This window comes from Podarcis gaigeae (assembly GCF_964106915.1).
Source record: "Podarcis gaigeae genome assembly, chromosome: 10".
NCBI lineage: Eukaryota > Metazoa > Chordata > Lepidosauria > Squamata > Lacertidae > Podarcis > Podarcis gaigeae.
In genome coordinates, this window is record NC_139686.1 from 40,750,926 (window position 1) to 40,764,004 (window position 13,079).

The window sequence follows — 13,079 nt, forward strand, 5'->3', positions numbered from 1 at the left end:
AAAAAGAACTGAATCTAACATAAATGTGTTTTCCAAAATGAGCTTGATAGAAACACCCATTCATTGTCTTTTAAAAGACTTTTGCATATGATGAGCCTTTCAGTTGTTTTAGTGACCAGATTGAAGCCAGTTTATGTTATGTTTATCTCAGTCTTGCAGTTTGCCATATGTGGATGCCTTTGTGGAAAAAAAATGTCCTGCCAGACTAATAAAACACTGTGTGCCTCAATTCCTTGTGTTCATATCTGTGAATCAATATGATCAAGCACCACAACAGGCTTCAGTGGAAACTACAGGTGTATGGGAGAATATTCATGAATATCAGTGTTAGTGAGGATTATCTGTGCATTATCTGTGCATTTTAAGATGCAAGTAACAAAGTGAAAGTAGAATGAACTGTGTCTCCATTTTTGCTACAATCTTAAACAGAAGTAGAATAAATCTTCATTATGGACATTGAAGGGATTCCTGAGCTGAATTCTTGTCTGAGCAGCACTTTTTATACACATTCTTCCCATATTATAAATATGGCACTATGTTTGTCAGCTATGTTTTTTCTCCCCGAAAGTGATTACAATTACATATTCGTTTGATATTAATTCATCAGGTATAATAATCTCTGTGTGTGTGCGCGCACATGCATATATGTATTTATAAGGAGTTAAAGGAATGGTATGAAGAAGGCACGAAGGATCATAGGTTCTTAAGGATCTACTATATGGATATGTGACCCTAGGGCCTTTCTTATTGTGTCCAGAGTTATAACTGAGTAAGATTGATGAACAAATCTAAAAATTTCATTTGATGAAATTTCTGCTGCATTATTAAAAATGCAACTTTTTAATGAGCTGAAAGGGGAATTGAAAGAGGAGAACCCAGCAAGGTAGCGGAGAGCATGCTTTGGATGCAGAATGTTCCACATTCAACTTGTGCCTTTTCCAGGTGAGGCTGTAAAAGTGGTAGAGGTCAGAGATAGCTCAGGCCTAAACTTGGTTTGCCGGTAGAGAAACCAAGATGTTGGGGCATTTATCTAAGAAGTGGGAAAGGAAAGGTTTTGTATAGGACTTTAATAGAGCACTCCTGTAAATATTTCCCCTAAAATCCAACTTCATTCAGTTCACTTTAAATCTGATTATTGACATATTTCTATTTCTTTATTGTCAAATTTTAAGTTGTATGTTCTAGTGTGCTTTGTATCTAGATGGGAAACTTTCTGTAAGTTCCTGTCAGGTGTGAGTCAGACTAATAAGAGAACTGTTCTTAGGTGCAATGTTTTACTTGGGGAGAATTAGGTTTGGACACCTTTGGGAAGGCAGTTTTAGCTCAGCTTCTTGTTTCAACTGAGGCAGTGACTTCATTGAATGGGTGGCTGGGTGGGAGCAGGGTAGGATATTTAGTAGAGCTGTGGACTTGCAGAAAGAACTGGAACTTCTCAACCCTTCCCATCTTATCAAACCTGATTGACATTTAGCTAGTATGTAATCAGCAATAATTGAAAGAACATCTTCAGGTTCCAGCAAGGCATCTTTGAGTACTGTAATGCTGAAATGCAAGGAGATTATCAGAATACATTTTCAACTAGGCTGATAAAATAGTCAAAACATTTGCTGCTTAACATGCAAGTGTGGCTCCAGTGCAAGAAAATGCAGACAATGTTTTTCAGTGGTTAATGCATTGGGAGGAAAGTCATGCGTAGTATTTCAAATTGCCTACTGCTGTTCTAAATCAGAATCCTTCGTTGTGCAAAATATATCATGAAAGGACTATTCAGAGGGCTTTTGTCTTTCATGTTTGATAAAAGTAAAAGAAAATATTTCTTTTGTGCCAATGCTAGTTTAAAGCTTTAAAGTTTAAAGCTTTCTGCAAGCTTTCTAAGCAAGCATACTTATTAAATATTTGCGTTGTTGTTGTTTAGTCATTTATTCTAGGCTAGATACAGAACTATAGTAATGTAAGGTTGCATGTCTTGTGTAAGGTCCCATGTCTTATCTAATGTCTAGTAAAGGTGGCACTAAACCACCGAACCTCTTGAGCTTGCTGATCATAAGGTTGGCAGTTTGAATCCGCATGATGGGGTGAGCTCCTGTTGCTTTGTCCCAGCTCCTAACAACCTAGCAATTCAAAAGCATACGAGCACAAGTAGATAAATAGGTACTGCTGTGGTGGGAAGGTAAATGGTGTTTCCGTGATATCTGGCTCACCCCATAGTCGAATGTGACTGGACTTAACCGTCCATGAGTTCTTTACCTTTACCTTACCTAATTTGTAGTCTTAGTGATTGCTTTAAGGATGAAGACAATTCAGATCTTATAATTAATTAATTATAGTTCATTTTTAAAAATAGGCATCATAATGTTATCAGCCACTTGCCTATACAATATTTTGGCTATGGTTGTATAAAACCTTAATGTGAGAATGAATCTTGTGACTTGAATTCTAAGATAAGTTGACTTAACAAAGCTAATGGAATTAAAATTCCCACCCTATCCCCTTTGCTCTCTGGAGAGGCTTTTGTGGGGAGGTGCAGTTGGCTGCATAGGTGAAGAGACAGTAAGCTTTCTTGGCATAAACTTAATTGTTTTAGCCTATCCTAGGAGTCAAACCTATATATTTAATCATTTTTTCAGTGGAATAATGTGATCAAGTATTAGGTAATCTTTAGTTCTGATCTTTTCTCCCTTGAAGATAATATTACTACTCAAATCTTTTTGCTAGTCAGCTGTTGGTAGCTTCTGAATAATTATTAGGAGTAGAAATATGTCCTTCTGATTTGAAAGTGGGAGAATTGACGACATGTTTTGATAAATCGTTCAGGTCTGTGTTGAGAAAGACACATAGATAATTGAGCAGAGAGCTTCTAGTGCCAATCTAGAAGAGCAGGTTTAAGAATTCTATGCATTCTCTCTCATGGCTCGACCACCAAGGGAGGCAAAATGGAGTCTTCTGTAATCAAGACAGGGATGGGAAGTGAGGTACGCCTTTAGATTTCTATAGTTGGTTCAGATGTTTGTGTTTGTACACATTTTGCTTTTATAACGCTGCTGGTCAGCAAGTGTGCTTAAACAGAGATATCAGAGTTAATAAATGGATGTCCCTGCGGTTTTGTTGATGAGTTCTGGGCTGAGACTGTGCTTCAGGTTGTAAGGCCCTATGTTTAATATATGCACTGTTAAATCCAGGGAATTTAAGTAACAGAGTATAGTGGTACCTCGGTTCTCAAATGTAATCTGCTCTGGAAGACCGTTTGACTTCTGAAACGTTTGAAAACCGAGGTGCAAAGGGCTGGCTGCAAGTTCAGTGGAGAAAATTGAAAAACATGCAACAGAAGCTGTTCAACTTCTGAGGCGCGTTCAAAAATGGAAGCATATATTTCCAGGTTTTTGATATTCAGCTTCTGAAATGTTTGGCTTCCGAGGCGCTCAAAAACCGAGGTACCTCTGTACATCCATGTGGCATTAACAATAGCACATATAGCATTTACTGTTGAAGCTATTAAAAGCATCTTACGCAATAAACAATTGCTGATTGTTCTTGAGGAAATACCGTATTTTTTGCCCTATAGGACACACTTTTCCCCCTCCAAAAATGAAGGGGAAATCTGGGGGGCCCTGCGGATAGCAGCCTGCTGCCCTGTGTGCAGGGCGCCCTGAAGCAGAGCGCCCCTCGCGCTGGGCAGATACCCGCAGCCTGCTGCATGGAGCGTGGGGCGCGCTGAAGCAGAGTGCCCCGCGCTTCAGGCAGACATCGGCCAGCCCCACAAGCTTGGGGGACAGCGGGGAGGCGCAGCACTGCCATCCTGCTGTTCCCTGACCTGGTTTGGGGGGGGAAATAAAGGGGGGGGAATTCCTTTATTCCCCCCCCAAAAAAAACTAGGTGCGTCCTATGGGACGAAAAATGCGGTAACTGCCAAATCCCTTCTCCCAGTGACCTGCCTTAATACGTGCACTGTGGGTGGGTTTTTCTGCAGACTATCTACAAATATCAAGTTCATTAAGACTAAACATCATTGTAAAAGTAGAAAGATAGAAAAGGGTTCCTAGTGGGTCCCTTTTTTCTATAAGAGCATTAAATATGTATCTACTGTAAAAATAAATAGTATAGCAATAGTCCTAGTCAGCTATGTCTGACTATACTATACTGCGAGCACTCCAATTGGAGAATACCCTTTAACATGGACTTTGAAGAAGCACAAACTCCAGATGAAAGGGAGAAATGAGCTAAGAGGAAGACACATTTGGCAAATCCTCACTATGATCAACTCCTGCCCGAAAACCTATGTTCCCACTGTGCAAGGTGTGTGTGGATCCAGAATTGGCCTCCACAGTCACTTACAGACACACTAATAAGACCGTGTTCATGAAGGACAATCTTACACAGCTACAAATGATTACCAAAGAAAGAAGGACTTATTTTTATTTATTTAAAAATATTTGTATACCACTGTATCAGAAATGTACAGCCAAACAATAAAATAATAAAAAGTTAAAAACAAGTTAAAAGCAAAAAGAAAATTAAAACAAATATCAATAGACCACTGTGTGTGGGTGTGTAATATTGATTCCTTGGTAGGCCTGTTAGAACAGAGTAGGCCTGGTAGAGTAGAATGCAGTGGTCTACGCAGTGAATAGCAGCCTCAAGGAATAGTCACCTCAAGGCATGGTAACACAGCGGCCCCTTCTTGGAGATTGGTCACTTATTATGCCATTTCTGCAGATAACCATATAATAAAATAAATAAAAATAAGATCTCTGAAATGCAAAGATGAGGACCTTTTAAAGGAAATGTCAGCATTTATATGATCATAGATATAAAATAGAATTAGTAGGCTTGTGGGATGCATTTAAACTTACAAAGGTTATTAATACTAAGGAATGCAGGACCTCAATGAGGTCTTTAGAGACAGAATTGTGATAGTGTTGTTTGGACCTCAAAATAGCCAGATGAAAGGTTTTACTGTAGCTGTGGTTGCCCATAAAACATGTTAAAAGATCAAGAATGCTGTGATACCTCAAGTATGAGTTAGTTCATTGGAATGAACTTTTGTAGGCAACAGCCATCTTGGTTATATTCATGAAGCAGAATGAAAAGGCAATATGTATATATGCACATAGCCTGAAAACCAAGTTTAAAAAATCCTCTTTGGGCAATATACATAGAAGCTGTGTTGGAGTGTAGGGTCCAAAAGTAAAAAGAAAAAGAAAAAGAAAAGGGCCATGCACAAGTAATAGGATGTGTGCCGGAATAGCCACAGGTAAAGCTTTGCATATAATTGTATTTCAGTTGTAGAAGAGGTTTAACTTGTTTCATTTGTGTCAGCAACACAGCCATGCACAAGGCATCATTTGCTTTGCTTCTGTACCTGTGCTTCTTGCTGCAGGCTGCTCCCATTGGAAGAGAGTATATCTCTTCAGTAGGAAAGATACAGGAAATGCTTCACATTCCTTTCTTCTGATTGCTTAGCAACAGTGATTTAACTGAGTAATTGCCATTGGCAACAGCAGCATCTGCCTAATAAGCCTTGGAGCCTTGGCTCCACATTTGCTTTCTAAGATATATACACACACACACACACACACACACACACACACGCTAAAGGGACCCCTGACCATTAGGTCCAGTCGCGGAAGATTCTAGGGTTGCAGTGCTCACCCCGCTTTATTGGCTGAGGGGGTCGGCGTACAGCTTCCAGGTCATGTGGCCAGCATGACTAAGCCGCTTCTGGCGAACCAGAGCAGCGCACGGAAATGCTGTTTACCTTCCCGCTGGAGCGGTACCTATTTATCTACTTGCACTTTGACGTGCTTTCAAACTGTAAGTTGGGCAGGAGCTGGGACCGAGCAACGGGAGCTCACCCCGTCACGGGTATTCGAACTGCCGACCTTCTGATCGGCAAGCCCAAGGCTCTGTGGTTTAACCCATATATATATATATAGAGAGAGAGAGAGTTATCTTTAAATGAAAGCTGAGTGTCCAGGTTCTACCTCAAAATGAACGCAATTCACTCAACGATTACTTTTAGGTGTAGTTCAGAAATTTTTGAGCTAGTTCATTCCAAGCACTGGAAGTGGTCAGTACTAGTTGGCTGGTAATGAAGCTATCTGAGTGACAAGAGTCTGTCCAAAACAGTAGCAAGTACCGCAACTCTGCATCATTTTGTGTTTGTGGATGTGCGCTTGCATACAGACTGTTGTGTTGATATGGGACAGAATGTTAATGACAACATACTGGAACATCACATGTGAGCTGGAATCTTTGGATGAAGTCACCCAGGCACTTTATATGGATGTCTAAAAGGATGTCATGGTGGCAGCAATGGTGAGGTTGAGCAGAAGTTCCACAATGCTGCCTTCTGGAATTGACTTTACAAATAGAAGCAATGCCTCCCAATCACAGAGTTTCCTGTCTAGAAGGATTCCTTGGTTGATGGTATCAAAAGCTGCCAAAAGATCGAAGAGAATGATCAAAGCCCCATTTGTGTCTCTTTACAGAGGTCATGCATCAGGGAAATTTAAGGCTCTCAGTGCCAAATCCAGACCTGAAACAGGATTGAAATGGATCTAGATAATATGTTTCAAGCAAGTGAGATTAACATTAGACAACCGCCACTTGCTTGAGCATCTTGCCCCCAAAGTGATATGACTGGGTTATTACAGTCTTCTGGGTCTGGAGAGGATTTTTAAAGGAGTAACTGCATAGCTTAGGTTTGCCATATGTCTGGAATTTCCCGGACATGTCTGTGATTTAACTGCTGAAAATAGCATCTGGGGGGAATTTAGGAAAATAGGCAAAATGTCCAGGATTTTGAGGTTGACTGCCTAAAGAAAGCTCAACAGTTCCTCCCCAAAAGCCCACCAACTTCTGTGTCCTGAATTTTACTTCTAGAAATAATGGCAACCATAGCACAGCTGACTTACTCACTTGCCACTGGTCAGTATCTAAACTCTTTCTTCTTTCCAACTTTAAGCATTAAAGATTGATTATGCTAGGTTGGTAAGTGCCCAGAGCTTGTGACACAGCAATACTTGTTGGCAGGCTAACAAATGCTGAGAATTAGAATTTTGAAATGTTTTAAAATGCATCCTGAGCAATATATTTTAGAATTAAGCTAAAACGTTTCAGCTGATTAAGTAGTAAAGGTAGCTAATTAGTGTGTCCGCCCCAACATTTATGTAAAATGATTTTGTAGTGTACCTGAGAGAGAGCAAATAACATTTTTTAAAGGAATAAATTGAACACTGAGCTAGAGATGCAATATTGCCATCTGTGGACCATTCTTAGAATGTACTTTGTACCTTAAACTTGTATTCTTAAACAATGCTAAATATTAAAATATATAAATATGAGATTTTCAATGCACAATGGATATATGAATTTTTGGAGTTACTTATTAACTTACGCCAATTTACATGCATAAATTGATTGAGGGATGTCGCTTGAAAATAATAGTAACAATAACAATAATCATTGTACTGCATTTATTATTTGCTTTTTTAAAATAAAAAGTGACCTGAAGCAACTTACAAAATAATATAAACATTAAAACTATGTATAAAACCAAAACTAATGTACATGACAAAGCTCGATAATAAAGGGGCCAGAAATACACACAATACTTTCCAAATTAAGGATGAAAGCTTGGGTTTAAAGAAATGTTTCTTTCCTGACACCTAAAAATAGATAATGATATTGCCAGGTGTGCCTCCCTGCAGAACGTGGAGGGGGGCACCAATGAAAAGAGGGCAAATGGAAAAAGGCTCTGGATGACAAATGCAAACCCCAGTTTAGTACATGTGGGAAAAGACAGTCCTTGAGGTATTGTGCCTTTCTCTACACACTTTTCCTTTGTATTCCTTTGTGTCTTATGTCTTTTGCCTGTTTAAACTGGCATGGCCATATTTTTTTTCACTACATGGAAGGGTTGAACATTAGATAATTTTAAATATGAATGAATCTATAATACATTTCGCCCTCCCATTTAACCTGAGCTGGACATGGGAGGTTTTCCTGTAGGTGAAGGAACTAATTCCCATTCCAGGGGTGGGGGAGATGCCCTAAAGTAGACCACCAGAACTGTTATATTGTGATTTAGTTTCACAGGCAGTGCATTCAGAGTTGCTGCCTAGCCATGGAAACTAGAGAACACTGAAGACGACAGCTGTATCTTCTGGAAATGAAGAGTATGGAAATAAGGAATTCCCAGGTCCTGATCCACACAAGTTTTTTTACCTGTTTCTCCCACCAATATCATACTCATCTAGACTACCTTTTATGACCTTTGTCTCTCTGACCTGCAGTTTTGCTTTGCTTTTATGCTGGATGTCTTGGCTCAACCAGTTTGCTGGACAGGATCCAACCAATCTAGGTCTTCTTTTTCTCATGAGATGCCCTGACTCTTCTGGGGGGAATGCCACCTCCAGCAGTGTATGGCACAGACTGGCATTGCCCCTACTTTCCTCTCTTCCACACCACATACATCCCAGGAATGCTGCGAAATCATTAGGTGGCTCAACTTGAGTACCTGTTGTAGTTCCGTGCTAGCTTTCTGCTATATTAAAATGTATGTTGATGCATGGCTACTGGTCCTGTTTCCACACTGAACTTTGAGCCCATGACTCTGCCAAGGCATTAAATATTCTGTTTTATGAAAAGTAATACAGTATTGAAATGGTTCAGTGGGTGAAGGAGTACCATTGCCCTTCCTCATTTCTCTTTCCCTCCGAAGTGGAGCAGAGGCGGCTGATTATTGCAGTCAGCTTCCATAATGCTGGGTGAGGCTCCTGTGATATCTTGTGTCAGTGTTTATGTCATTTGAATAAGAATTTATGTACATATTTAGAAATGAAAATATTTCTTTCCATTCAGGGGTTGATATAGAGGCAGCTCGTAAAGAAGAAGAACGAATAATGCTTAGAGATGCAAGACAGTGGCTTAACAGTGGTCATATAAATGATGTTCGGCATGCAAAATCTGGTGGCACAGCACTCCATGTAGCTGCTGCTAAAGGGTATACAGAAGTATTAAAGTAAGTTAATTTCTAATGCAGATTCACACTTTGTAGTTACAAATTTCTGTAGTTTAGACTATTCTGCAGATCCTTTGTTTACATGTTAAAATTGTGACTTTTTAAAGTCTTTCTGTGTACAACCTTTTTAGTCAGTATGGTGGTCCATGTGAGAAAACACAGTGGTACCTTCGTTTTTGAACTTAATCTGTTCTGGGAGTCCGTTCGGCTCCTAAAACTGTTCAAAAACCAAGGTACAGCATCCAGTTGGCTGCAGGAGCTTCTTGCACTCAAGCAGAAGTCATAGAAGCTGCATTGGGCGTTTGGCTTCCAAAAAATGTTTGCAAACCGGAACACTTACCTCTGGGTTTGTGGTGTTCGAGAGCTGATTTGTTCAACAACAAAGCTGTTTGGGAACCAAGGTACCAGTGTAATGCAATTTCTATGCTCATTAAACCCTTCACATGGTTCAATGCTCTGAAAATGCCAGCAAATCCTTCAGTTTTTAAAATTCGTATAGCACTTTATTTCAGTTGTTTTGCTGTTTTTAATTTAATTTATCAAATTTATTCAGGCTTTTAATACAGGCTGGCTATGATGTAAATATTAAAGATTATGATGGCTGGACACCACTTCATGCGGCTGCTCATTGGGGTAAAGAAGAAGCATGTCGAATATTAGTGGAAAACTTGTGCGATATGGAGACTGTCAACAAAGTGGTAGGACTTTTGCATAATCTTTGTCAAAATGTGTTGTTACTGATCTATTGATTAAAAGTGGGCTATGAATTCTGTATTTGCTATTGCTACTTAGCTGTACATCTTAGAAACAAGTGAAACTAATTTATAATGATCCTAGCTGTCTAAAAAGAAAATGCTGGTTTGAAATTTGAACTATTTTTAGTTGCTATATAAATATATATTTGAATTTCACCAAGGGATTACCTTAATGTGACCATTGGCAGTTCAGATGTGCATCTGAGCTGCAGTGAGATCATTTAAAAATACTTTATAAAAAATAATGAAATAAAAAGTCACTTTATTAGTTTGCTATTGTTTGAAGTACTTATTTAAATCATGGTTTAGCTATAATTATAAAGCAGTTTGTACACAATTTGAGTTATTGGGTATTAGAATCATTGCATTTACTGTTAAAGCCATAATGTACAAAAACAGTTCTCAATCACCCCTCCACAGATCTTAAAGCTGAGGATGGGAGACATTGGGAGACACACTTGTGACCCAAGCTGTATAGGGCTTTGTGTGATGCAGCTCTTAATGTCCTTAGATAATTGCTGACTGTATTGTGTATCAGTGTGAGAATACAGTATGGCTGAAGTCATTCTTTATCATGGCCAGATGTTTTCCGTATCTTAGTTAGCTTATAAATAAAAATCCTAGCATGTCTCCAAATTTAGTAGTAGCAGCTTGCCTCTTCAGGTGATCTAATATATTCCGCTTGGAAGGACAGGCCTGGGTGAATGCAACCAATTTTTAATCCTTAATAAAATGCAAGAAATCAGTTCATTTAAGTACAGTTACTAAACACACACATTTTTACTTCATTAAGGGGAACATACTGTTCAGGAAACAACTGCATAATTCCAGAAAGTCCTGTTTGTATCTTGAGTAGTTCCAAATTTAAAATACAAAAGTACGCATCTTTCCCCAATGATTTTTATTTTAAAATGTGTTAAAACAAATGTAGGTGATTGCGCAGGGAAGAATATAAGGACTGAATGGCTGAAGTAAAAGATCTGTTGGCTGAAGGTTTCAAGTGGAGCTAGATTTTTGAATGAATTCTGGAATTCTGATGGCATGTCTTGTCTTGTTTTCATTCTTATAAGCACCATCTGGTTTCTTCTCCCTTTTGTTGAAGCTTTTCCAGCCCCTTGCCAAATCTCCTATCTTGTTTCCCCACCCTATGGGCCTATTTGGAAACAAGTATTTCTGAACTGCTACTCCAGCCAAATTTACAGAGAAGAGCTGTATCTTAAACTTTTTATGAAGATTTATTTTGAAAAGCATTACACTCGATTACAAAGTTTGCAATAAGCTTAGACACTCATATCACAGTGCTGTCATACTCAGGGGAGAGAGAGGGTGGCATTTCAGTTTTGAGGAGATTTATCTGTCTATGAGCAGTCTTGACATTATTCAACTAGTAGATTTTGTTAATGGAACTGTTTTACATCTCTAAAGGCTGGGACTCAAATAAGCTTCTAAGGTTTGCTAAAGAGTTGCAACTCTAATTTTCCTTTGAACTCATGATTTGTGAGCTATATCATAAAACTGCCCTCACCCCTCAGGACACCAAGATTTTACCAATCTCCCTTGCTATTGCAATCCTTGGCATGTCCCTTCTATTATAAAATAGTTGCAAATCTTCAAGTACAGCTTTTGGGGGGGAATCAGCTGAGGAATTGGCAAAAATCGCTTGTCTTCTCCTTGTGTGAGTGGAAGTCTTTCTGCAGAGACAATGCCACCATTGGATAAAATCAATCAACCATAAGCAGTATGTATGATGTAAGGCATTAAGTTGAAAGATGAGTGACAAGCTACAACAGAACATTGCTAGAGGTGTGGCATAAGAAAGTTGTGTGCAAATTTGGCAGACTTTGTAGTAAGTTGTACTGTATTAGAGTATAATGTGATGTATAAAGGGGAAACGAGAAGAATAACTTTCTTCCCAAGAAGGTTAAATAAATATGGGATAGGCGAAGAAAGTGTATTCCTCTCTAGTTAACTCAGTGAGGACTATTTCCAACATATGACTTTCTATTTAAGATCTCTATCTTAAAGGTATATCTAAATTCAAAGTTGCTCACTGTAACCTTTTCTCTTAAGGCTCTCACACATAAGAGAAACAAGCAGTAGCCAAGAAAACTCTTAACATGTTTGCCTTACTCCTTTACTCATTTGGAGAATTCTTTATAACTCAGTGTCTGGACATGAACAAAGTGTTTTAAGCAAATCATTTCCCCTTCTTTAACTTCCTGAACGTCTACAGGAATTTAAATAGAAATTAAATTTTCCGAATCACCAGGAGTGACAGTCTACTTTATACTGGACTAATGTGGAGCTGTTACTTCCTGTGACTTGGAAACTATTGTCCAATTCACAGTCATTTGCAGGACATACACAAAAGGAACAATTTTGACACATGCCAATAGAATGATCACCTTGAAACTGACTGTATTTGTGGCCCTTTGATTGAAACAGTCCCCATGGTTCCCATTATTTAGTAACTGTAGAAGAAGGGAATTACTATGTAGTGTGATGGTCTACTTTAGACTGATTGTCTAAATAATAAAAGTCAGTCTTCACATTAAACTCTTCTCCCTTCATGCCCCCAAAGTGCACACTTCATGCCCATTCTTTGTGTTGGGCTTAGCTTGGTGGCATACTCCCTTCCTGTATGACAAAATAATGGTATCATAATTTAATTTTGTTGCTTATTTCTTCTGCAGGGTCAGACAGCATTTGATGTAGCAGATGAAGACATTTTAGGATATTTAGAAGAACTTCAAAAGAAACAAAATATGGTGAGCTCTTTCAGTACTGTGAGAACAAACTAATCAGATCATTGGTTTGTCTAGCCTGGTATTGTCTACTCTGACTACCAGAGTCTTAAGATGAGGATATTTAATGGAAGATACCAAGATTGAATTTGGGATTATCTGAATGCAAAGCATTGTGCTCTATCACTAAGCCCATTCTTTATTTTATGTTCAGTTCATAAGTGTCTTGTTTTAGCCAAAGACCATAATCTTTATTTTATGTGTATTTCACTTTATGGAATAGGTGCTTGGTATTTTTTTGAAACATGAATAGTGCACTGATGTTCTTTCCCATTACCACTCTCCCACACTATGCAGAGAGTTAGGTAGTAACCAGAACTCTGAGCGTGAGGATTCTCATACTAAAATTCTACAATTACTTTACATCAGAAGGGAAGCACTACTGGAGCTGTTAATGAGCAGCTATAAAATTCCCTCCGAATAAGAAGGTTAAGTGATGGTTCTGCATGCCTAGCAATAACTTTTAATCTCTCAGGGACTTAAAAGTTTGAATGGGAA

At 38.7% G+C, this 13,079-nt stretch overlaps 1 protein-coding gene across 7 annotated transcripts in view; it reads left to right on the forward strand.

The window, feature by feature from the left end:
- The window catches only part of PPP1R12A (protein phosphatase 1 regulatory subunit 12A), a 91,525-nt gene that overhangs the window by 40,690 nt on the left and 37,756 nt on the right, over positions 1-13,079 (forward strand). For all 7 annotated transcript variants that reach the window (XM_083699069.1, XM_083699073.1, XM_083699074.1 and 4 more), the window contains exons 4-6: positions 8,863-9,022; positions 9,576-9,720; positions 12,471-12,545. In XM_083699069.1, the coding sequence (XP_083555195.1) occupies positions 8,863-9,022; positions 9,576-9,720; positions 12,471-12,545 (380 nt within the window). The remainder of the gene's footprint in view (positions 1-8,862; positions 9,023-9,575; positions 9,721-12,470; positions 12,546-13,079) is intronic.